Genomic DNA, 27,011 nt, shown 5'->3' on the forward strand with positions numbered 1-27,011 from the left:
CAAAAATATAATATGACTTTACTGTCCATGGTGTGTATAAGTCAACTTTTCACAGGATCTGTGGACATCTATATCTACTGAAGGGTTTGTGTCACACTATACTATAACATTGTATATCTGTGAGTGTGGACTTATTGCAATGAAAGTAAAAAAAACAACACGGTGTAGGCTGCATCTCTGACTTATAATGTTTCCAGAACCCTTTTCCTCCACCGATGATGTTTTATAAGCTAACCAGATTGCTGTCATTCAGCTCACAAACAGTTCTCTATCCTTTTGCCAAAGCTGTCAGGGTGAGGGGAAAAAGTGACAAAAACTGGCATCTGTGGAGTGTTGTGTAAATGGTTTTTTGGCTCGCCACCTTAGTGAAATCTTGCAGTCAGTGTGGGGCTTTCACCCCAGGCATTGCAGAGTTAACTTAACTACAAATAAAGGCCAGCTGGACTCCTGCCAGCTGGTGTCCATAGTTTTAGTTTTCCAACAGAAACACTTCAATGTCAAAGCCAAGGTTTCTCCAGTGGAACAGAGGGACTCCTCCTCTGACTCTGCAAGCTTTATTATCACTGCAGAAGTCAACTTCTTCAATCCTAAGGAGACTTTTTAAATAAAAGAGCATTTTTTAGAAGATGGGAGGGGAGGAGTGGGGGGGGGAAATTCCTTGTCCAAGTGTTATCTGGATTTCTGTATCCAGATACAGAAAATACACACTTTGCCTTAATAGATTCCCCTCATTATCTGTGCAAGGATATTCTCATGTTGAAAAGTGGGGCAACAATTCAAGAGACTGCATAGTAGCCACAAATACCACCAGTGCCCTTTCTGATAATGAGAGCGGGATTTAACTGAATTATTATTCTGTCTCCTCGAGCCACCTGTATGCAAGGCTTGGCACACACCAATACAACCTCGCAAGAAGCAAAAACCAGAATCATTCACTTAATGCAGTATTACATTTCAACGAGATATTGTGCTCACGGTTGAGCAGTCACAAACGAACAGTAATTAGTATATGAAGACAAGGTGATTCCTGAAAATTAAATGATTTGTGCTTTATGTTTAAGTAATTTGTACATGAAAAAAGAGAGACAAACACAAAACCACATGGAAGAAATTGTGAAGAGGACCAGAGTATTATTTTCACGTACCAGCTTATATTTCCAACCAGGTCTTTCAAAATAACTGCGTCATCTGCCCCAAATTTTAAGAATGACTGCCTACCAGAAAGACTGATTATGGGTCCAGTACAAAGCCCATGTCCTTAACACAGAACATTATGAAATATGCAACTGTAAAAAAAAATATGTTCTATTCTTGTCAATTATTGACTAACAATGACATATTCAACTACTTTTCCTTTTCTCTGGATTAACTGATATTCCACAAGCTGAATGAAGAATCCACATTTTGGCATCATGAATGAAGAAGATGAATATATGTAAAAAATAAAATAAAAATAATGTCCAAAGTGACGAAAATCACTGCCTGTGTGGCAAACTTATTTATAGGCACCTGCTTGTGCTCAACATGTCAGGGTTTTGATGTTGATCTAGAGGTTGAAGCCACGCAGGAAACTGCAACTGCAAGCGACAGTTCAGCCAAAATTTAGAAATCTGGGAACATTTATCCAACGGAAGTGATCAAAAGTCTGCAATACTCTCGGATAGAGGGGTTTTCTGATCAGGAGGAAATTCTGCAGCAGTGGTTTACTTCCTCCAAACAGATCAGAGATGATATTCTTTTTTCTTATTAAAAAGGCTGAGGTAATTTTTTTCTTCGTTGACAACCGGCTACAGAAGGAGATGGATGGGACAACAGCAACAACAACACAAAGTGTTCCCCTGGGACTCTGAGGAGATGGCCACTGCATGAATTTGTTTGAATCTGACAATCCCTGTCCACTTAAGAGACTACACTCTGCTCAATGCAAAAACAACCTGTGCTGGAATACAACAGGGCCAGGTCGATGGTGACAGGACCACCCCACGCCAGGCCCTGGAGTTCAAAAAGGCCTGAAGAGTAAGGTGTGTTGTGGGGAACGCATTATCTGATTCAGTTGTGCAATATCAAAATTAAGTCCACTGCTCCTTTTATGCACTTCGTACTGTTTTATGTATATAATTTACATTTATGGTTAGCTGAACTATTTGCGGCTATAGCTAGTGTCATGTGGTCAGGTTCATGACTGGTAAGCAAAAGACTATATGAGTCTAAAATAGATTCTCATGTTTCAATTTTGACCTGGATTGAAATACATTGTTTTAAAAGGATTTAATTTTGGCTTTATCAAATAATATAATGGTAAGAATAATAAAATATTTTATAAATGATACTTATGTATGGTCTTACTATTATTTGTATAAAAATGCAATGTTCCTATCCTTCACAAGTATCTTTGTCACTCTGTTGTAAAAACCAACCTTCTTTTTTTTTTTTTTAAAGCCTACTTTATTGGGTCTAATAACAAAAGAGGAGAGTCAAACTAAGACGGTTGTATTCTGACTGAAATTGTTTTGTTTTTTTAATGCATAGAAGAAGAGCACCTGTTGTGCCTATCTGAACCCTTATCTGTGTGACATGGTGCTTTTGACTGCTTCATTCATTGCCTCACCTTTCTCCCCTGACTGCAGATTATTGGCTATAATCCTTCCCCTTTCAGAGCTCGATTCCAGAGAAAAGTTTATCAAAGGTAATGAAAAGTTCAAGTTAAAATCTGTCAACAGCACCTTGTCCCAAATAATGTATTAAAGCCAATAAATCACCCTGAAACCTGAATGTGTCAGACCTCTATGTTTACAATTATTCTCTCATCTGCTGTGAAACCTTAACATCTCCACTCCACAGAAACGCCAACACCCCTTTCTAAAACTCAACTCCTTTTTTTATTTATTTTTTTCTCCTAAGACTACAAATCTTCAAAAAATTATGCTGCAGGGTTTTTGATAATAATGGAAAAAAAAAAATTCTACTCTCACCTTGCTTAGACATGTGTTGCAGTCAGGGCAATTACCCTGAACAGACCTAACAATCTAAATCCCAAAGTACTCTAATGGCTCCAAGACGAAAACATTTCAGAAATATTTGTGGAAATACTTTAAAAGAGCCGACCAGGCAAGATGATCGTACACCTTCAATCAAAAACAAATACAAAATATTTTCTCTAAATTGACTACAAAGGAAATTTAAAACTGTGATTCACCCAGAGGAGTGTTAAGCCATCCCGAGGGTTGAATATATTTTTGTATGCAATTCTGCAACAGTAAAAGATCAGGAAAAAAAACTGCTTTGCATTAGACATCAAAGGGAATGTAATAACTAGATAGTATTAAGAACTTTGCAACTGGTGGCTGGTGAAAATGTTAAATGACAGTAATAAATACAAACAGCTTCACACTGACAAAAACACTCAAATCGCCAATCAAAAAAGTCACGTTTTGCTATGCAAACTAACTCTAAGAAAAATCTGATGACCTAAGAAAAATCTGATGGCAATTATAGTCAAGTACTTTTATATATAAATAGGAATAATGTTTTGATTCTTTATTTCTGGCTATATTTCAATTTGATGCTATCAAACATATTTTTAAGATTGTATGTATTAAAGTCAGACGAGAGAAAAAGGAATTAGTCTGTTTTGAATGAAAGAAAACAAAAAAATGGGCTAGCCACAAAAAACCTGATCCGTGTATATCTACTTAACAATCATTGAGCTGTTGAGATTTTCATTTAGAGCTCAATGACATTCACACCCTGAAAAAAAAAAGATTTAGTTTTGCATTTTCCTTTAGGCAGAGATGCCTGTTGAGTAATTAATTATGACTGGTGTAAAATGTAATAAATAAAAACTATAATCCCCTCCCAAAAAGAAAACTTCATTTAAAGCTGTCCGAGGGTGAGGCAAATTCTCTTCTTGCTCCGTATCCCCACTGCAGGGCCTCAGCAGAGATTACTGAACAAAGCAAAAACTATGGAGCTAAATGAATATTCATGCCATGGCATTTACAAGGAGCTTATTACGCAGATGGCTTGAGGCTTTGAATTTAAATAGGCACAACTCAAACACTATCGCAAATGGTGCAACTCTGCTGTAACCCCAAGGGGATCTAGATGTGTTTGAACTTGAATTGCACTAATAAAGTGCCAATTATCCTTCTAATTTGGAGTAACAAAGCTGGCTGCCTGTTGTGCCGGGTCCCATGTTTACTGGATATCTTTGAATCTCCAATCTATCGGCTGTAATGAGTTCAGCTAATTGGGAATGAGAGAAGTGATTTGGGAGTCACAGACGGCTGTTTGGTGCTGTAAACCTGAAGGGAATAAATAACTGTCAAATGTCTGTTCACTGTAGAGACATCATCAGGAAAAAAATGAGAAGATAAATATGTATAAGTGTCAAGTATGACCTTAACCTGTGGCTTTAACTACAGACTGACCGCTTCATATGAAACTCATACAAAAAAAATAAATAAATAAAAATACTTGCACACTTCAAGCTAAGATGAGACAAATTACTGCAATTTCAATTTTGTAGCTTCGATCAGCAAAACAGATAATGTTACAATGCTGAACCTTAAATATGAGCGTGTCAAAATGAGTTTTACTTCTGTTGAGCAACACTGACATCATATATCCAGACAACTTGCAATCAGAAAGCAATTAGAGACTGCTGTGTTAATGAGTTGTACATTCTTACTTGAATAACATCCGAAAATAGTTTCTATATAGAAAAAGAAACTTAGACGCCAGTTTGTTCTGTGAAAATTAGCCAATTTTAGAAGGTGCTGTTCATTTGCAAAACTCTAGAAAAAAAGTGGCAATCAGTTCAAACCTTAATTATATGGAGCATGGGTGTCAAAACACATTTTCATTTTGGGCCACATCAAGATCACAAAGTCCACAAACCTACTCGTTAACAAACTGCTAAGATAATAATTAACTGGCCAAGCATTCAATGAGTACGTCCTAAGACAAAAGAATATCGCATATCTTTTCACAGTGATGTAATTTTGTACTTTACATTACAAAAACAGCTTTGATTTGATGGATAAAATAATATTTAAAACACACAACTGTTATTTTAAAGCTTTATTTATGTGGTCCTGTATGGAAGAGAATCTTATGGTGGCCAGATTTGGCACCCAGGCCTAAAGTTTGACACAGATGACATAGACCTTTAAACCAACCCCAGAAGGTTTTTTTTATAAAAGCTGTTTCAACACGGTTAAACATCTAAACCAGTGTTTCTCAATTCCTGTCCTCAGGGATCCATGCTCTATGTATTTTAGATGCGTCTCTGTTTCAGAGTAAGTGATTCGAATGACTGTATGACCTCCTAAGCGTGCCATCAAGGGATGCAGATCTTGGTAATCACCCACTTATTCAAGTCATTTGTGTGGCACAAGGGAAACACATAAGACATGTACGGCAAAAAAGGACCAGAAGTGAGAAACACTGGTCTACATAATGCATCAAAGTCTGCACACTGAAATATTATATAATAGAAATATAATATAATATATCTATATCTATCCATATGTATTATATTTCTATATCTATATACCAACATTCATCCTTTAGAATCTTTTTAAGACAGAATTTAATTTTAAAAAATAATCACAAAATCTCTGCTTAATTCAAAACAGAAAACGTACAAAGAAGACAGATCTCCATCTCCATAAGCTAAGGTTTCTTTATCAAAGAAATGGAAACCCAACCACTCATGCCAAAACAACCCTGAAGGACATTATACCTGCATGTCTCAGGCATGACAGCTATGCGATTCCCTCACTTGCACTCCTTTTTCACGCCTCATTGTCTCTTTCACCTTTCTTCCCCCGCTTCGTTTCCCTGATAACTCTAGTAGCTCCTCCTGCTCTCACTCTTATCTCCATCTCCCACTGTCACACAATCCATCATCCCATTCTGCTTGATGTTTAGCTCCCACACTCCCTGCATTAAATAAAATGCTGGAGACAAAAAGCCGGCTACTGTATATAATGGCACCGTGGTGTGCAATGCTGTTCATCTGTTTTGTGAAGAAGCCGTTCATAGGACAAAAAAAAAAAAACAACTTTGGATTTATAGGCTTAATTTTTAATTTTGTTGAAATGAAAAATGAGCTGGAACCAGTCTTATTCTGGATTTATGAAAGGAGAACTTAAAGCATCAAAACATTGAAATCTAAGATTTAAAATCATGTGTGTAGATGAACGTGTGTGTACGTGGAATTGAGCTATCTGTTAATATAACTCGTATTTGTTTTTATCACACAACCTAGATTATAGAGTTTGGTGGTGTTGCAGGTAATGTTTTAGCTGATTGTTTTGAAGGAAGTTTAAACTGTAAGACATGTTTAGGGCTTCTAGGACACATTATGCAGTGATACTCACTACCACAGAAGCTAATGTCTACATCTTCCTTATTTCTGCTCTTGGGCAAACAGCCAATCAGTGCCAGTGGAAATGAATGGTGCTCTTAGATTGGTTGCGTTACAAAAACCAGCCAATAATGCGATAAGTAGCATTGCAACCCAGTATTACAGCTTCCCAAACTGTTTTCTCTCTGAAATACACTATATAAGCTCTAACATGCCTACCGATGATTTTTCTTCAAATAATTTGGATTTACTTTTGATACAAACATCTGAATTGGTGAATTCCCAAAACTAGAGGTGGGCATTTACTGTTATGATTAATTTCAGTTAATTATGTTAAATAAGAAAAAAAAACTGACAGGAAGACTGGAAATTTTATTTTGAATATTTTCTCCACCGTTTGTTCCCTGAGAGCATCAATAAGCATTAGTAAAATATGATCAAATAAAGTTATTGTGTGTGGTTTAGTGATATAAATCACACTGTAAGTCAGCGGTGTCCTGAAGAAGGCCATTAAAGATGAGAATGTTTTTCAAGAACGATATTTGTGCTTGTGGCTTTATGAATGCTGTGCCGTGCAATCACAGCCTACATCCATCCATCCATCCATCCATCCATCCATCCATTTTCTACCGCTTCATCCGGGGTCAGGTCGATAAAATTTTAAGTTTTTATCGCCCACAGTGACCCAAAATTAAATTAGCAGGGCTACAGTATGTCTGAAAAATGCTTTTAATCTTAAAAAAAAACTTAATTATCAGTTTTATTTGTGAGGTTTGTGCACATGAGCAAGGAGTATGAACGAGTTCCAATTTGCTCCCAACAACACATAGATACATATACACACACTGTGTTTTTACAGAAGAGTAAGACTAGACTCAGTTTGTGCAAATATGCATATAATTCCTCACTAGAAGGTGATAGTTGAAATTATCACAACATACATTTTCCTGCTGTATACTTGCCAATATGTCTGCCCTCCCCTGCCCTGCCATGTTATATTAAGCTTTCTCGACTGTTATTGGTGGACAGTCTCTTCTACTTCTGTTCTTGGCTGAGCAATTTACATCTGCCCACATACTTGCAGACAGAAACGCTTTCATATCATAAAACCATGGAAATATCTAGAGAAGAGGAAGCTCTTGTACATTAATTTAGATGCATTATTGGAGAAAAGAAAGGTCATAGCCCACGTACAGATATTCAAGGAAAATGGGCATTTTTCTGGTAACCTTGAATGACACAGCACTGAAGCACGGGGGTTGCCTGCTGGATAATACTGCAGGAAGGGTTATCAATAGCACCATTTATTGCACAGCGGTTACAATACTGGGGCAGTGACTATGTCGTAATCTTTTTTTTTTTTTTTTTGCTTTCAGAACAGTTCTTACATTATTCAGAGTGTTTAGAAGTGAGTGGACTTGCTGTTAGATTTCTGACGTTTTTAGGTTTTGGGATTAGAAACAAAGCAAAAACACATTTTAATCACAAACAGGGAGAGGTTATCAACACAAGAAATGATTCATTTAGTGGAATGACTTCAGGGACTTGAAATGTATCATTTTATTTGACACGATCCTTAAGTTCCCTCGTGTTCCCAAAACTAAACCTCTGCAGACTTTACCTTGAATTTTCGCCAAATGATCTTTGTTTTCCTTCATGGATTGCCAAGAATTTTGGCACAGACTTTCATGATTCCAAAACAGATATAGCACATTCACATTGATTGCATAAACTCTTTCTGCCAACTAAGGCCGTTTTTTGTACATTGACTACAGAAAATAACTTCAAGAATGCGTAATTATTATCAGAATACTTATTGTAGCTGCATAACATTTCTTTATTGCCTTCATCTTTTTCTGAATAGGGAGAGAAAGTAACCATGAAAACAATCTCCCAATAACATAAACATGACACAAAAGTCGTCTTGGAAACAATTCAAAATAACTGGAAGGGAAAGAATTAAAAGCATTACTATTATTTCGAAGCAAATTAATTTACCATAAATATCCTAGGACTAAATATGCTACCACATTACTGCTAAAGTCTTTTTGTTTTCTTTCACAGACAATTAGATCCCACTATGAATATTTATCAGCAAGTTAATGCTGCAAAACCAGAGATGTACCAATCACAGTGTAGTGGCTGAGTTACGATACCTGTTTTTTTTAAGCTCTGATTTACGAAATTCAGTAACTATAGGATATCAGAAAAGAACAAAAAAAATCATCTAAGGGAAGCATGGGCTCAGTTATTTACATAAGCATCTCTTTGTGAAAACAGCATCACTGTTACTGTTTAAAAATTCAGAAGATCAACATAAGCAGAGACTAGAGACTGTGAAACCAAAAGAGCAGTGAAAAGAGTTTGAGGACAGAAATCAGATGGAGCGCAGCAAGGAGGTCAAAATTTAACATTACCTTCAGTGGGGTTGATAGCTGCTGGTAATCTGTCCCACGGGAGAGTCCAAGCAGGGCGAGGATGAGGAGAGAAGACTGCCTCGATGCCATTTTCCTGAGGGAAATACACATACCGGCAAGCAAATAGCTCCGTTAAGAAGCTGCATAAACTACATGTAAATAAAAATGATCCCAAAAGCCAAAACCAGTTAAATGTAATAATTTACTTGATTATATAGATGCAAAAGGGCAACAAATGTTATTCTACTATCGAGTGTGTCTTCACTACAATGTCAAGACAGTGCTCTAACATTAGTATTCTAGTAATTGTCGATCACAAAAGTGGAGCATGAAAACCATCCTGCCGTAATGTCAAATGTTGCTTGAAAAAAAAAAAAGCAGAATACTATAGAAGACCAAAGGATAAAGACTTTTTTTTAAATACAGAAATGTGGTTCTCCTGCAAAAATTCTCAACGTACTAAACAGAATATGGACTCAATACTTGGTCAGGGTATTTTATTTCCACAAACTACAGCTTTAATGTGGTGCCTCTGCTGAGACAGTAACCTAGCTCAAGTTGCTTCCGCTTAATAGCTCACCATAAATGGGTGTAGAATGAATCTATACGAGTATCATGTTTAATTGAATTAATGAAATAAACGATCTCTTTGACGATTTTCTAATTAACTGAGATTCACCTGTATTGATGAACTGAATGAACTGATAATAACCAAGCTGGAGCACAAGTTAGAGCGTTTCTATAGAAGAAGCAGCAGTCTGGAACATTCAGGTGTGTGTCGACATGATGCAAGAAGAGAAACTCCAACAGTGATTTTAGAACAACTGCTGCTGTCCATCAATCTCTGCCAGATGTGAGGCCATGCTCAACAATGTGCAGTTCATCTTTCTGCAGCAAGAGATTGCAGACAAGTGGAAAATATTTAATGCTGTGGCCAATTTCCCAGGAGTGGGCATACCAAGTTCAAGCCAAGGGCAGACTGCACGGTGTTCCAACGAAATGCAAAAAAAATAAAATAAAAAAGAAATACAATTTACATTGCAGACTCCAAAGCAATTCATCAGTATCTTAACTTCCCATCTTGGGATTCCTAAGAAAGAGATTTGTCTTTCTTAAGTTGTGTCTGCATGAACCAAAAAGCAAGCCAAGAGGGAAACTATTTCCAGGAGCTGGGCACACCGTAGACCACTCTGTATACGAAAATATGTAAGCTTGAATTGTGAGGCCATCTGTCCAGCTGCTAAAGCGTCATTTAATTATTGTCATTTAACAAGACAATAATTCCAAAGACAGCAGCAAATTTATAAGAGAATGACTGACAAAAGAAGTAAGAATGTGCGCAAATGAGTCTCTGCAAAAGTCTTTGTAAAAAGAAGGATGGACCTATGTTGTTGTGCAACAAACATTAATAAATATTATAACTGCTGATTTCAAGTTGCTGTTACTAAAGGTTGCTCCACCACCTAATGCAGCACAGATACTGGTTGGTGTTTTAATGGCCCTGCGTTTTGTCACTTCTTGTTGAAAATTAATTAGAATTTGTAAAACATGCTGCTGTTCATCCGAGGATGCAGCTACCAAATTTCAAGAGCTGCTGAGATAGACTTTTTATACCTCTTTGTTCGAACTTAACTTCAATAATAATCATAACCGCAACATATGCTGAGTAAATAAGACCTCGCATATCCATGCATAAAAGCAGTCACTAAATATTGCAGAAGCAGCAATCACTGAATCAGCTAAAGATAATGAGCCCCCCTCCCCCATTTTCACAACTTTTATGACTGGAAAAGAGAAAATGGAGCTGGATAATGAGCTCAAATATACCTCAAAAGTTTTCTACAAGTACTTTTTTTTTTTTTTAGAAATTTGATCAAAACAAAAACCCCTGACATTACAAGAACCTTTAGGAGCATTATCAGAGAAATCTGGGCCAACACAGAACGACAGCATTAGCACAAAACAGCAGCTCCTGCGGTGCTGGTGGTGTCATTAAAGCAAAGAGGGCTTTAAGGACACCTGTGTGCTTACATGCTCTCATACTGGTTTAACTCTACAGGCAACAATTTTCCACATTACCCTTCCAGCTGCAGTGCTGCTCCATTCCGTTATCATAATTTATCTCCTTTATGGGGTATATCTCAATACCGAATAAAAATGTTTTTAGAAAGATTCTCTTGAGCGGGGATAACCACAGCAATTTATATTACACAATATCATCTCATAGTCAATATTGTTATTAGCACACCGATGCAAGAAAATGCTAGTATTACTACTTTTGTTACTTTTGTGTAGGCATAAATACTCGGGGTATCCAGATCTGATATCAGTATCAGATTAGGGATCTGTTTACAGCCATTTTACAGGATCATAAGAATTTATACCTATGAGATTACATTTTTTTGTATTAAACCTTGGGTCAATTTTTGGAGTGGCCACAGCAAAGAACTGATATCAGTCAGATAATGTAGAAAAGTTGTGATCAGAGCTGAAAGATGTCCGAGCAAAATTCTCATTTCGATTTGTATCTGCTTCAAATCTTTCCGTTCCTATCTCAAACTGCCAAGGGAGAGTAGATGTCTATTAGCGTAATCTGGTACAACATATGTAATGGTGATGTTTATGTTGGTGTTGCACATTGTCCTTTTTGTAAATAGCCATATTTCAAAGATGGCTTACAAACCTGACTTAGTTCTACCAGTTCTGTCTGAAGGAATGGCCCAAAAGTTTTGAAGATTCTAGCAGAAAACAAAACAGGAAAAATTCAGACAGGGAGGAAAACAGGTGTCTTTGCACAACATGTAACCTTTGTCTGGTTTTGAATGAGTGTTATTTAAGCTATAAAATGTCTACATTTGTCTATACTAGTTCTCTGTTAGAATTATTACTTTTGGGTTCCTTAATAACTTTAGTTCACTATAATTCTGTAGATTTATTTTGTTACTAGTAACAACAAATAGTCAATGGTTGCAGTGATAACAGTAGACACAGATATGACTCTTTAATGGATCATCTATATATGATAAAACATAATGCTGATTAAGGGTCTTCCTCAAAATGACCTAAATCCACATCTTCCTGTTTGACTGAAAAGCCTTTATGTTCAGTAGTAACATTCATACTAATATAGATGGCTCCAGCTGCCCAATAAGCCCTGAGGAAAGGTCAAGTCAAGACAAAGCCCTTCAAAGATTTGGGAATATCCTAGAAACTTTGAATTAAATCACTCCGTAAGGAACATAAAAAATAAAAAAAAACTTTTAGCTGCAAGAATCATAGCTAGAAGGTTAACATTTCCACTGGAACACACTGTCTGTGTCTGTAATCCCTGTTTTTCCAACAACAGCTTCCCTACGAGAACAGAAAATCACATATTTTTCTGTTTTTGTTTTTTAAGCAGCTGACTCCCTTTCTTTTTGCTAGAAATTCCTTTCTGGGTCATTCCTGCTCTTGGATTTAAAGGCTGAGTTGAACCTTAATGGAAAGAGAATCATCTTAATCCTGGGTCTGCATTCAGGTAAAAGTTTACACCTCATTGCACTGACAGCTTGACTGACGGGCATCAGTTGGTGTTAACTCGTGTGAGAAAATGAGAAAGTGACAGAGTTTATGAGCCATTTATCATGTAGATAACGGAGAGAGAGAAAGAGAGATGGTAACGGCTGCCTCTGGTCAGCAGCAACAGAACGATCGATTGTCAAACTGCTCTTTCCCACACACACCCACACAATGTACACACACACACACACATCGACCAAGAAAGCACAACAGCTGCACTCCAGACAAAATAGTGGCGACATGTAGCCATCTTTCTAATCCCTCTGAGCAGAGGGAGAATGGTGGCTATTGTGTCGGTACGTGCAGGCATTCCTCTTAGTTTTAATGTCTGATTTCAACACGGCATGAAAACTGTCATTTGTGCACATCTGGGCCTGACTGAAATTTCATCTACCGACGTGGCAAATATGAGACACATCCCATCCTGACCACCCAGCTCACTCCGTCTCATCCAAACTACAAAAACACCCGCGCCACCACCACCTACCCTCTTACTGCCCTCACCGTTCCTGCCACTCATAATCACACTCTTATAAAGCTCGAGCCAGCAGGAAATCACAGAAATATCTATGCAGGGAGAGGACAGGAAGAAAGACAGACTAACAGCTCACTGAGAAGCCGAGTTAGTGGGGCTGAGGGGGATATCTACGTCTGAGAAGCTGCCTCTGCTTATCTTCTGCTGCAAAAGCTTGTTCAAATATGCAAAGGGTGACAACTTGGGTGATACAGAGCGAAGAAATCTAGAGATGCATCTGAATCCAAGTGTGTCATCAACACTCCTAGAGGGAAGTTCACAGCACTGGAAATAGGCTGGCTGTACAAATAGTTTATTTTTGGTTTCTGAATACTACATTTATGCCTGTCGCGATAAACAATAAGTCAATTAATCGCATGATGAATGAAAATTATCGGCCTCGTTTTAATTTATCGGCTTTATCGTTTCTTCCTGCCTTTTTCTCTTTCCATTGATGACATTAGATGAAAAAAGGCTCAACTCTGGTGCTTTCCACTGATCCCCCCTTCCTCATTTCATTAGCGTAAGAGAGGAGTGAACTATTGCATCAGGTAGTCGGATATGCCCATCTTCTCTATCCAAGTTTAATGATTATTGAAGAGCAGTGTAGTATACAGACTTCATAATCTGTACTCTTTTGGTTGAATGTAGTTTTCATTTCCACTTTGGTTTTATGTTGTGTTTAGTTTTTATTCAAGAGTTTGAGAGTCCATTTAATTTTTTTTGGTCGTTTTATTTTGTTTACCAGTTCCAGTGTTAAGTGTTCTTTTGAAAATAAAGTGTATTTATTTTTGGCAGAATGTGCTTGCATTATTATGTCATTACAATTACATCAATTTAAAATGGTCTTCAAACAATATTATTGTTTATCGCAATAATTTTTGAGACTATTAATCGCTCAGCAAAATTTGTTATCGTGACATGCCTAACTACATTGTTTATTTAATTAAAAAAAAGAGAATTATCTAGAAATGCACCAATTAATCAAGAAGACAAAGAAAAGAGCCTGAAATTGAATAAATATATTTTTTCTCATTCCCAAATGCATCAAAACTAGGAATTCCGAGCAGTTTTGTCAATAAGCAACAACCAACAGCATGTTCTGTGATGCACCTTTTTCTAGATCAACAACAATCAGATAAATGTTACTGACATATACTTCTTTACAAAAAAACTGGGATAGCACAATTTCTGCATTTTCTTACCATCAGCATTACTTCAACTGACAAGATCCACTAAGAGTACTGAAACATGCATTTTTAAAAAAGCACTCATTCAAACAACCTCTCTTATTTTCACTCCTGGTAAAAGTTTAAGTGCTTTTTGTTGGTTGAGATGGTGGGGAAAGGTGGACTTTGCAGCATAATCTACTACTACTATTTCACAAGGTTGGAGCATAAACAGAGAGCGATCTTTGACCATTGCTCTTTGCCGTCTCCTCTTACACTGGACACTGAAATGGCACCGTTGAATGAGTGTCTTTTGAACCGTCTCTCTGTTGATTTGCACCAGATTCCAGTTGAAACACCAAGTGACGACCCATTTTCAGTCACTTAGTATAATCCTTCTGGTTATTGCTCACAACGTCCCATTTTCAGAATTAATAAGATCAATGCCCGTCGAGCCACCACGGGGTAAACAAGCCCAGAGAATCATGTGTTCTCCATCATACTCAACACTGGGTTTGAGGTGGCTTCTCCACAGAATGGATTATGTTTTCATGCCACCACCTCCTGGGGAGTTTGTTGCTGAAAAGCTCAATCTTTCCTTTCCAGGCATGCTTCCCTAATAATGGGTTGTGAGGCAGCATCTGCTAGTAGCAGTGAAACTTCGTGATCCCAAGATGCCTTTGCTGCAATTCTCTGAGAATGTTTAGAGATTTCTTACCTGCTTTCCCATCCTGCCCACTGTGCCTGGTGGCAAGAAAACACAGCTTTTCTTCCACCCTAGTAACCACAGGCTAAAATAAATTGACCTTCGTGTCATTTTTATACCCCAGAAAAACAGAAAGTCATGAATTTCTGATTAGATGGTGCTGAAGCCTCTGATCCACTTAAAAAAACTTAAGTATAAATCAAAAAAAATCATCGAAATGTGTACGTTATGTAAGAAAACATTTAACTACAAAATAAAAAAAAATATATTAAAAAAATAATGGTTGGATTTTTCTTTTTTTTTCCCCCACAGAGGTTATGCTGCTGCAGAAAAACTTTAATTTATTTTCACACATCTTTACCAGGTGTGACAAAAACTGTAACTAGCAGGTTAAATGTGAATTGCTTTACTCCTTCTGTTTTAAAAAGACGTATTTTTTTAAAACAGAAGGAGTAGAAGTACACAAAGTCAGCAATCTATGTCTGCCAGAGGCTTAAATATTAGTACTCCTTAAGGTGCAACAACTAACAGAATAAGCAGCCACGAATCTTCTGAGGCTATTAAACCATCACCCAACAAATCATGCCTCTGTGTGCTGAGGGGAAAATGGGAGGCGCAACCTCTTAAATTTCCTGCCATGCATAAAAGCAAAACATTTGGGAATCACAGAAGGAAAGGAAAGGTAATTATTTACTTTGAGCTTAGTCATTGTGGGCCTCGGACCGCCGACGAAATGAAGGTTTGGGGTCACCTCCTGACCCTCTGTAGGCAGCAGGTCATCACGGTTCTCCTGTTGTGGTGGCCCAAAGAGGCTGGGTGTTGGAGCCTGGACTTCGGACAGAACGAACCCACAGTCCTCGGCTGCTCGAAGGACCCCGGGTACTTCCTGAACGCGACCGTACCAGCGCAGGAGACGGGGGAGATGATGCAGAGTGTTCGGTGTGTGGGTTTGGAGTGAGCACTATTAAAGAGGGGATGAAAAGGGGAGATATTGATTTAGTGAATTGACTGCTGTGTCATGTCTATCGAAGCGAGAGGTGAAGTTCCACAAAAAAAGTCACTCATCACGTTTCTGTACAGATAAACACACTCCAGGGGCTGGCAGGAGAAGCAGGAAAACAGAGTTGGCAGCTGTTGGGGGGGAGATGAAGACACAAACTGGGCGAGACATGATAACAGAAGCTGCATTTGACTGCGTGTGACAGAAAGACGACACGCAGAACGGAGGACGAGTGAGAAGGAGTCACTGGGAGCCGTGTGCGGCGTGGACAGAGTCGTTAAAAGGAGACATGCTACGCTGAGTGTGAAACTGGAAACCAGTGGAGCGCAGCTGACTGCTAAAAGCCCCGATGTGAGGACTTCAGCTCGTTCCCACAGTGGACAGATAGTTGGAGACAGCTGACATGTGAAACAAAGGTTTGGACTCGGGGTTTCTGCTCGACAGACAGCACGACGTCCACGATTAGTAATTTACTAATCTCCGTCCTGTTTCGAAGCTGTGTGTCAAAATATCTTAATTATTAACTCATTTTTTGTATGTCAAAGTTATTAATCAGAGGTTTAGCAGAAGCCTAGACTGTTCTTTTTTTTTTGTAAAATCTACATCTAAAACATTACACAGCATAAACACTGAACATCAACCAAACTGTACATTTTCACTGTGAAACAAAGTGGTGGCATCATCATACTGTGGGAAAGTGCCTCCCCACCCCATCAGAGACAAGAAAGCCAGTCATATCCCTGGGGTAGAGCTTCAACTTTCATTAGAATCACTGTTCCAAATATACAGCCAATGTTCAAAGGAAAGTTAAGATGAAAGTAAATTCCTGTGTTAGAGTGGTGCAGAATCTGAGGTATGACTTGGAAATTATTTATGCTAATAGTGACTGACTGAGGCTGAGCTGTTTTGCAAAGAATAGGAAAAACGATTTTGTCTCTAGATGAGCAAGGATGGATGAGACACATCCAAAAGACATGCAGCTGTGATAGGAGGTCAGTGTAATTCTAAAATGTTTTATTTCAGGAGGGCTGAATGCAAACGCAAGCAACACTTTTAAAACTTTTAATTACGGTAGATCTTTTTCCCCCCCAAAAAAAAACACGCGCCCTTTTTCCTTCCACTTCTCAGCTTTGTGGCCCTGTGTGGCCATTTTATTTAAAAACCCAATAAAATATCTTGAAGTTTGTGTTTGACAAAGTGTGGAAAGTTTCACATGTTAGATTTTGCACTTCACAATCTAACATAATGAAAATCAGAGCTTATTAAATAACTTGAGGTTTTAATCAAAGCATTCTCATTTCACACAATCTCTGGAAAACATTTAATTGCCAAACTGTTACTGATTATTGCAATGTTGATAATGAGCAGTAATTGTTAATTGTTGATTTTTTTTTTTAATTATTCCAAATGTTTTTTGGGGGGGATGGTTTTCACTTCATTTTTCTTCATCATAATTTGACCAGCATGCTTTGTGAGCTTTAGGCTCTTAGTTACTAAATATATCAATCAAGTGTGCGCATCAAGTGCAGTGAAACCCTGACCGGGCAAAAATACAGGCATAAAAAAATGTCTATGCATGGCACAGAAAATACAACATGCTATCTAATATTGCATCCTACCCTTCATGATTGCAATATTGCACACAATAATATGATTTGATATATTGTGAAGCTCCACTACATAAAAATTGCCTGTGTAAACCTGGTCAAAATTCTGTGCATGCCACTCAAGTCTATGGCTAAAAAAAATTTATAAATAAATAAACCTTAGTTTCTGTTACTTTAAATGCAAATTGTAAAAAGAGATAATTTTGAGTAATGAATATTCTGCATTTATGAGCTTCAGCTCTTGAAGTTCTGATTGAGTTTGAAGTTTTCAGGCCAGCATAAGACCCTGGCATGATGATCTGTCAGAGAGAGAAACGCGCTCTCAGATGAAATGCATGTCAGCCTGCTGCATTTCAATAGAATCCCTCCCATATAGTGTTATCAGTTTCTGCCAGGTGGCCCAGGACCACCTGTGAGAGCCAAAATGTGCCAGGTCTGATGCAGTGAGTCTCCTTGATTTGACTTTCTGTCTGAATGCGTCTGAAAGGAGGCTGCTCACCATGACCGGAGCGTTGGAAGCCAGACGTCGGACATTATTTCACAAGTCATCATCATAAATATATCAGAGACACGGTGAATATGTTTGAAACAGGAGTTGTGTGGCCCGGATGGAAAAACGTGCATGACGACACGAGTTCTGGATGGTAGCAATTAATGTCTTGTGGCACAATGTCACAGACAATGGTGTGTGTGTGTGTGTGTGTGTGTGTGTGTGTGTGTGTGTGTGTGTGCGTGTGTGAATGGGCGAATGAGAAACAGATTGTAAAGCACTTAAACTCCTATGAGTGTGGATTATTTGCCCACATAACAGGTGCTGTGCGAATACAAACTGCTATTAAACAAAGTGCGTCATTATATCAAAAGTACTCGGCTAATTGCAGTAAAAATAGCATGAAATTAACTTCTGGCATGTGTTTGTTGAAATAAAAAGTGCAATTACCTAAGATAAACAGCAGAAATAAGGCAATTATTAAGAACAAATCATTGCTCAAAGTGGTAATAAATCCTCCTTTACATTATCACGCCAGAAGGCCTTACCAGATAGTGATGAATGCAGGGCAGCAGCACGACATCAGTCAGAGTGAAGTAAAGTCCCTCAGCAAACACATGCTCCAGTTCAGGCAAATCTGTCGTCTTCACTTTCCTGATCTCAGAGTTCTCTCTAGTGGTCCCTGCCGGAACTGAATCCACTGCCAGTTTGGCCAGAGCCGCCCTGAGCTCGAGCCCTTCAAGTTCGGGCTTTCCCTCGCCTTCAGACGTGCCGTTCTTTTGCCTTTGTCTCTGCTCTTGGAGTTTCTGTCTCCGGATTTTGTCGTCGTTGTGTACTTTGACGGGCTCGGCGAGTCGTCGCTCGAGGGTAACAATAGCAGGAGGCAGCAGCTGGGCCTGTCCCGTGGGCTTCTGCAGGTGTTCCTCCACTGCAGAGGGGATGCCCAGTTCGCACAGTCTGGTCCATTTGCTCACCTGATAGCGAGGAACGAGGAGATCAGATGATAAGATAATACAGAACTCTCCTTAAAATAATAATAATTAAAAAAAAAAAACCTTTGGAATTAGTAAGAGCTGTTTAAGCTTAAGATTTGTTTTAAAATATGCACTTCTCACAAGACACTTAAGGACATTTTGCTTTCAGGTGAAATTTAAGGAAGATCTAAAATGTTCACGCTAATGTGATTCATCATGAAAGTAGGGCCTTTAAGTAAACGGAGCAAAAGCCAGCAGCAGCGCTGGTTATGCTACAACAAAAAAATAAAACCTCATGTGCCCTTGAACATCAATTACACCTTCTTGACAACGCCTCGCACTGTTCACAAGTGGACTTATTGGATGCTGAGGAATGGCACCCCTCTCTTCTTAAAGGGCGCCCACCAGGTCATTGAGATTCTGAGGTGCAGAACTGTGAGTCAGCTCATCCAAGAGGTTATCTATGAAATTCAGGTCTGGAGAGAATTCAAGTTACTTCAATCAATGTACGTCAGTCAGCGATTCCCTAATGATGTGACCTCGATGAGTTGGAGTGTTGTTGTCCACCAAGATGGACACTAGTTTTGTTTTGTTTTGTTTTGTTCATGCAGAGATAAAATAACTGGATTGGTGACGTTTTTCAAGTAGTATGGGTACTGTACAATTCACAATAGTGTAGGACAGATCTTTATTGACTAAATACATCTGCCCACACTGTATCACCACCAGCACTAAGAGATGATGGTGTGATGGCTCAAGAACAGCGTTCAGAAACAACCAGTCAGCAGTTTCTGCAGGATCCTTTAAATCAACCATTCATTTGATTTGTCTTGGACCGGGGAAGCACAAATGGTCTATGGCACAAGAACTGCTCTCAATATTTCACCTGCACAATCCTTATAGTTCCATTTTGAATAAAATCACAGTCACTGACTTAGATGTGATTCGTGTCAAGAACTTTATCCGGGTGAAATTGTGATACGTTTCCAACTAACCTCCGCACAAGCTTTCAGGCATGTTTTCTTAAACCCCAGCAGCTCCTGCACATCCTTCCTGGAGGGGTCAGCCTCGATGGTTCTGATGATGATGTGCCTGAGGACCACCGCCAGCCCAGCCCGGCAGAGCCGCCCGCTCTCATCCACGGCAGCCGGGAGACGGCAACCCCTCACCAGCCGCGGGAGACCCTCCGGGGAGACAAAGTCGCACACACTCAGAGACTCTGGGAGGTGAAACCTCTGGGATTCAGGGAAGCCTTTGTTGTTGCTGTCTCTGCGAACCAGGAAAACTTTGAAAGACTTGGACTCGCAGTAAGACAGGAGGAACAGGACGATGGAGGTGTGCAGGGGCAGACGCGTCTCCTCGTTATGGGAACAGACTTCTAAATAGAGGCAGGGATGCAGTTGCTCTGCTTCAGAGTGTTTCATTTTAAACGAAGAGTCAATGCTGTGGAGTAGAACGAAAGATATTTGTTTTGCTTACAAATCACAGCATATTTACGGATTTATGCGCCAAAATGCCAACGCCAACGCGTTAGATAAATAAAAAATAAAAAATACTCACAAACACTAGTTACACATGGATCCTGAACGTTCACAACAGAGCTTCTTCTTCCACTGCATAAAGCTAACATAACTCCACAGTGCCCTCTGCTGTGAATAGTGGCAACAACAATAAACTCTCTTAACCTAAACTTCCCATAGAAAATCTATGGAGTATTTTCTAGCAGATTTTTTATGTTTTTTTCAAAAGAATGTTCATTTTTCCTGAAAAATTGAATTTCGGATTCTTATCAGCTAACTTAAAAGTGAACGACCTAAATATAAAACAGATATGTGTGCACTATCACTTTTACTTTCTGATTACTCTCTTTATTGAGATGCACTGACATAGTTTAAGTAATAACAAAGAACATTTCTGCAGCGGTATGCACCAGCTTTAAAAAATATACCACTTTTTTTCATATCGTTCCGTTTATGTCTTTTCCGGACTTATTAGGCGGTTGCACCAAAACGGCTCCTGTCGGACGTGTTGCTCAATCTTCCGTTGTTCGGAAACCGAAAATATTCTGATATCGTTAAAGAGAACCACAACAGTCTCAGGTAAGGCTGTTTAAAAAATAACTACTCTGAGCTCACAACGGCTTTTATAAATGGCGTTTTTATTGTGAAGGTAACTTTAGCTCCGCACTGCTACCACAGTACCACAGCTCCTTTCAGTGTTACACAGCCATGAGAATTGGTGGAAACAAAGATCTGTCTGGGTTTCGGCAGTTAAAATCCTTAGCATGAAATATGAGGCATCGGTACTGCAACATTACAGTGATATGACGTGGCGGTTAAAGTGTGTCTGAGGAAGTACTTTAAACATCTAGTCTTCCCTCAACCTGTTTCCTCTCATTTGTTCTTGAATCTTTTTATAAATGGGAAGTTTTTCCTCATTTAAATTGCAAAATATGGTGTTACGCGCGGAAAACTCGTGGCCAAGCCGGCAGTTGTACCTACAAAGCTACGCGCATCTAGAAGTCGAAATGTTTGTCCATTCTTCTAAGGATGAGCACTCTGGATAATATTTTGAAAACCTCCTTGGAAGCCAAAGTGGGCAAATATGAACCCCACAGTTTCAGTAGAGCCTATTAAAAGTGAAAAAAATGGTAAAGAAATGTCCGTTTAAGTTCCTTTGAGAGACGTGATAACTGTGCAAAGTATTCTTCATGACATTTTAAGGTGGTATTTCTTCCAAGGTGAAAGTCTTACAAACTCTCATAGTTTTTCTTTAGGATTGCCATGTATTTAGCTCTATCCATCTTCCCATCAGCTCTGAACAGTTTCACTGAGAGCTGCTATCCGGTGTATCACTGCTCCAACACACCTGAATCAAATGAATGCTCATTACCAGGCCTCTGCAGTGCTGCATGATAGGCTGAGGGAATTCAGACATTTGATTCAGGTATGTTGGAGAAAGGTTGCATGATGGTTGCTGTCAAGGACTTGAACTTGGGTGCCTCCCGGAATAATAGATAATGATAACTGGAATAATTGGTTGCACTGCATTTCATTTAGGTGTGTCTGAGCTAAAGAGAGAGAATAGAAATGCATGCCACACATTCGATTTTTATTTGTTAATGTTTGGATTTCTTGCCCTTTAACATTATTACAAATAAATTAAAGCCCATATATTTCATGTAGATGATCTTAAGTCGACTAATAACTGAACTGCCATGAAAACTGTTATCTGAAATGTTTTTCAGGCCTCTAATGCGGGATGATTTCCACACTCCTTGAATTTCAATAATACATATTAGCGTTCATTAGAAGATGTGTGTTTTAGAAATTAGCTAATCATTAAACTCTTTTTGCATCCCGAGATAGAAAATGTTGTTTCAATTTTAATGCCGGTTCATATTACAACATAATTCCATCTGCAGCCTCGTCATTCCAGTCGCCATCTCTGTGTTCTGGCAGAGAGATGTCGGAGTGCTGGACAGTGGGAACCGCTCTGCTGCGCAGCGCTATGAACGTTTTCAAACTGAAAGCTGACGATGTTTCCCGCTTTGCAGCCATGTCTGGGCCTGTCAGCTTGGAGCTGGATCCTCTCTTTCTAAAGGGACTGAGCTATCTGCACTCGAAGAGCAAAGATTCGGCCGAGAAGCTCAAAGCTCTGCTCGACGAGTCCCTTTCAAGAGGAAGCGACTCGTCCTACCGGTCCTTGCAGAAAGTAAGGGATATGTCTAGAAAGTCTGTATTTACATTCTTATGTTCTCTTTGTGTTTCATAAGAATGCATTGTGTTCACAGATAAGCTCTAGTGTTTTCTGTGTTTTAATCATCAGGAGGCCGAGGTGTCAAAGGCGTCCGTGTCCAAGCTGAGCTTGAGTAAACAAGATTCCAAGTCATCAGGTTCGTCTTCCAACAGCAGCAGCGGAAGCAGCAAATCCAGCTCTGAGAAGAGCAAGAAAGATGTGGAGAAAAGGCCGTCGGAAAAAGTACGAAGGGGAATTTTTTTCACAACGATCTAAGGTTCAAAGCTTCAGAGCCTTTTACTTGACCAGCATTCAGAAGCTCCCCACTACAGCAATGTCATCACGGTTGTGATGTAAGCGGTTTCTCCAGCGGTACTATGAATGCTGGGAGGTTCGGTTTAGTTCAGTCCTTCTTTCTCAGGGTTTGTCCAAAACATAGGGAGCTGTGGGGTGCAAACAGTTTTCATATGGTTCGCTCAGACTATTAATGTGGAATAAAGAACTGAGTAAACAGAAAGAAGGGCTACACAGTGGTGCAGTTGGTAGAGCTGTTGCCTTGCAGCAAGAAGGTTCTGGGTTCGATTCCCGGCCTCGGTCTTTCTGCATGGAGTTTGCATGTTCTCCCTGTGCATGCGTGGGTTTTCTCCGTGTACTCCGGCTTCCTCCCACAGTCCAAAAACATGACTGTCAGGTTAATTGGCCTCTCCAAATTGCCCCTAGGTGTGAGTGTGTGTGTGCATGGTTGTCTGTCCTGTGTGTCTCTGTGTTGCCCTGCAACAGACTGGCGACCTGTCCAGGGTGACCCCGCCTCTCACCCGGAACGCTAGCTGGAGATGGGCACCAGCAACCCCCCCGACCCCACTGAGGGTCAAGGGTGTAAGAGAAAATGGATGGATGGTAAACGGAAAGAAATATCACAAAATTATTTTTAAGAATAAATGTCAAATAACTGAACAAAGACTTTACTTTAGTATCTGTTTATGTATTTAATAAGGAGGATACTTATGCCACATGTAGCACTTTAAACCACAGTCTTGCCTTCAGCAACTGAAAAGCAGTTTGATGTTTGCCAACAAGCTACATCAGAGTATTGGGTGAAGCTTGGTGTCATCTGCGCTTTGGTTGTAGATATAGTCTTACCCTTGTTGTTAATAAAAAAGGAAAGTAAAACAGAGCTTACTATTAATTGTTGGGGGATCTCTATTTAAATTTTTGCAACACCAAACTGGAAAAGCACCTTCAGTCTGAAAGGGAGCTTCTAAGCCTTTTTAAATCTTAAGTCCCATTTTAAGATGTTAATGTCAACCAAGTGTTGCTTCTATTATTATTATTATTATTATTATTATTATTATTGTTGTTGTAGATTCAAGTTGTCCTGGCAAAAAGTAGAAAGTTATGATACAAGGAAAATACTTTTATTTTCCCCAACTTTTTTTTTATTAAGGAGAGAACAGACAGCCTTTCATGTCATCTAAAGACTTCAGAGTCTGACTTTGGGATTACCTCTACTCTTTACTCTTTAGCAGTTTTTCTCAACGATGTTCCAGTTTAGATTAGTCATCCATAAATAAACGTTTCCTTTTTGAAGTGCTATGTTATAATGACATTGTGAAGTTTTTGGTTGAGTAGTGCCTGTTTAAGTTGCCTGACGAGCACAAAAGTCAGATTTGATTGTGAACTTAAAATCTTTGTCCTTTGTCTTGTTTTCTGTAAAGCAGGTCAGGGTTGACCTCAGTGAAGTGGACCCCCCGAAAAAGCCTCGCCTGGAGAAACAGGAGAATCGTTCTTCTCCCATCACCGTTCAGACGAGCAAAGACCTGCTGCCAAACATCAGTGACTACGACGAGACTAATGCTGATGACTTTGCCATGGAGATGGGTCTGGCTTGTGTGGTTTGCAGGTACATTTTAATCCTCTTGTTTTTTTTTGTGTTTTTTTATGGCGGATATAATAACTCTTGATTTGATGTTTTGAGGACAGCATTACTGCCTCATCAATATTATCATCGCATTTTAACTTGTGTTTTTAATGTCAATCAGACAAATGACTGTAACCATGGGAAATCAGCTAGTGGAGTGCCAGGAGTGTCATAATCTCTATCACCAAGAGTGTCATAGACCTCAAGTGACGGATAAAGAAGTTAACGACCCCCGGCTCGTGTGGTACTGTGCTCGCTGCACCAGGCAAATGAAACGGATGGTGAGGAAAATGAGCTGCTCCGGTGTTTCAGTTCATTGTTATGTTATCGGTATGTGCTGCACCGGTGCCAAATTAACGTCTTTATTGTTGTTTAGGCCCAGAAACCTCCACAGAAACCTTCCCCTGCGTCTGCCTCATCCACACCTGTTGTAAAGGACACTGTGGTGAAGAAGACCGACCTCAAACTAAAAACCGACACGACCAGCACCTTCCAAGCTTTCAAAAGAACAGAAGTGAAGGTATGTGGGACCATACAAGCTTGTGCCAAACCCTTCCTGTGTTGAGGATTTTGCTTTATCATTTAGATTATTATCCTAATAAATGGTTTTCTCAGGGTCCACCACCAGATTTTATTTGTCTAATATAAGACCTTACACTACAACAAAGTCCTCTGACCATTAGAAGAGAAACATCCCACTCCATCATTCATCCTTCAGTGTGCTTAACATTGGGCTTTGGGTGCAAAGTGGAGCGTTTGCAGTTTTTTTTTTTATTGCTGAAAAGCTCAACCTTGCTCATATTTGATCAGATCCACCGATCCTGTTAAAGTCAATTCCAGTTTCAATTCCAGAACTGTTCTGCATCTTTTTGTGTCCCTGCTTCAACAAACCTGAATCGAATAGCTGCGTTACCTCCTGAGTGAATCTCAATGCATCAAAACATGAATGAAACTGCAACTCATTTCTATCTTGGCTTAAAGTTTTGCAAACAAAGTCATCTTTTGAACAGATAAATCTTCTAATAGTTCAAGTAATTATTATTATTATTATTATTATTATTATTATTATTATAGCTGTTAATATTTAGAATATTATCTTGGCAATTTTCTTTTATAATAAAGAAATATAACATTATTATTAATAGTGTTAATTTATATTCTCTCCATTTAATGGTAACAATAATAAAATAAATGTAAATAATTAATAAAAAAGAATGCATACATTTAATGAATAAATTAATTTTATTAGAATATTTTTTATTTTATTTAAGTAATCATTAGTAGTTGTGGTTGCAGTATTAGTGTTAGTGGTTGTAGTAGTGGTTGGACTACATCTTTCACATCATTCATTTGGTAATTATTTCCAAAACAGCAATGCATCATGGGATGGGATGCAAATAAAATCCTAGCAGATATCTCTCCCTAACCGTTAGACTCTTTGTTTTCTGTCGTTTCCTGCAGCCTCCGGCCACATCAGCCAACCCCACCAGCAGCAACTCCTCTTCCCCAGGCAGCGGTCTCACTGGCTGGGCTGCGTTCGGTGCCAAAACAAACCCGTCTGCTCCTGCCACTTCCAAACTTTCCTCCTCTGGCCCGAGCGGGAGCAGCAAGGCTTTGGCAGCTCCGTCCGGTCAGAAACCAGTGGGTTTGTCGGGACTAGCAGGAGCCAAATCGGGACTGGGTGCAAAGGTTACTGGGAGCAGCAATGGAAATGGCTCCAGCCAGGCAACTCTGAAGCCTCCCCCACCTCTAAATCTAGGTAAGCAGACACTTAGCCGCTCATCTAGCGGAGAAAGTCAAGGGAAAGGCTCTTCTTCGTCTGGAGCAGGTTCACCAAGCAGCTCACAGGCGGCGGCCGGGGGGAACGGAGGGAACAACGGAGGAGGTAATGGAAACAATGGGAACGGCTCAAAGGGCGCGCCAACTTCTCAGGAGTCCCAGCTTCATGCCATGAAACGCCTGCAGATTTTGAAGAAAAAAACGGCTCAGAAGAAACTGAAGAAATAAGTCAAGGTTGAGAGACATGAACCTTGAGGATAGAGGGTGACGCGAGGAAGCAGAACGAAAACATGTAGATTAGAGCATCGTGTTTGCACTTCAAGAGCTTCTGCACAAGGAGTCACCATCATCCAGTCACATACTTGAACTTCACTGTGTGTTAACGCTGCTGGATTCTGCTTTGTGCCTCTTCTGTCCTAACAAAAGCAACCAGTGAGCAAAGTGTCACTTTTTAACAACCCGGTAAATAAATAATCTCTTCACGCAAACTGGCTATTTCTGTCACTTTTTAAAGGGTTTCTACACATTCAGGAAAACATTGTTTTGATTTTAGTATTTTTTTTTAAGTCTTGATAATTGGAGACAAAGAAAATATAAGACGGGGAAACTTTTCATTTCCAGGTTTTTTTTTCTGTCGTTGCTTTTATTGATCATGTCCTTCCTTCTTTACTCCTTTATATCCTACCTTCATTTTGTTCTTTGTTTTCATCCCTTCCTTTCTTGATGTCCTTTCTTCCGCTGACCTTCTGAAGTACTCCTTGTTCATTT

General features: G+C 39.2%; 2 protein-coding genes across 7 annotated transcripts in view; one reads left to right on the top strand and one right to left on the bottom strand.

Moving 5' to 3' along the window:
* Positions 1-21,338, bottom strand: part of gstcd (glutathione S-transferase, C-terminal domain containing) — a 45,106-nt gene extending 23,768 nt beyond the window's left edge. Inside the window, exons 1-5 of one of the 3 annotated variants that reach the window (XM_081607808.1) lie at positions 21,310-21,338; positions 19,804-20,251; positions 18,383-18,808; positions 15,432-15,698; positions 8,791-8,884 (exon numbers count right to left, since the gene is read on the bottom strand). In XM_081607808.1, coding sequence (XP_081463934.1) covers positions 8,791-8,884; positions 15,432-15,698; positions 18,383-18,808; positions 19,804-20,251; positions 21,310-21,323 — 1,249 coding nt within the window. In that variant the 5' untranslated portion in view covers positions 21,324-21,338. Of the gene's footprint in view, positions 1-8,790; positions 8,885-15,431; positions 15,699-18,382; positions 18,809-19,803; positions 20,252-20,364; positions 20,478-21,309 lie in introns of those variants that run through there. The other 2 variants (XM_081607812.1, XM_081607817.1) reach the window with 2 other exon arrangements.
* Positions 20,772-26,731, top strand: ints12 (integrator complex subunit 12). Of its 4 annotated transcripts, none has more exons than XM_008412123.3 (7): positions 20,772-20,907; positions 22,365-22,522; positions 22,637-22,789; positions 24,262-24,446; positions 24,586-24,745; positions 24,841-24,984; positions 25,926-26,731. In XM_008412123.3, exons 2-7 carry the CDS (start codon positions 22,367-22,369, stop codon positions 26,469-26,471), a joined length of 1,344 nt encoding a protein of 447 aa, XP_008410345.1. In that variant the 5' UTR covers positions 20,772-20,907; positions 22,365-22,366; the 3' UTR covers positions 26,472-26,731. The 4 variants fall into 4 exon arrangements, with proteins under 4 accessions (XP_008410345.1, XP_081463982.1, XP_081463965.1 ...); XM_081607856.1 differs by lacking the exon at positions 20,772-20,907 and adding an exon at positions 20,954-20,977; XM_081607839.1 differs by lacking the exon at positions 20,772-20,907 and adding an exon at positions 21,846-21,867.
* Positions 26,732-27,011: the final 280 nt, after the last annotated feature.

The sequence above is a fragment of the Poecilia reticulata genome, chromosome 1, assembly GCF_904066995.2.
Source record: "Poecilia reticulata chromosome 1, P_reticulata-male-v2, whole genome shotgun sequence".
In the NCBI taxonomy this organism is placed as follows: domain Eukaryota; kingdom Metazoa; phylum Chordata; class Actinopteri; order Cyprinodontiformes; family Poeciliidae; genus Poecilia; species Poecilia reticulata.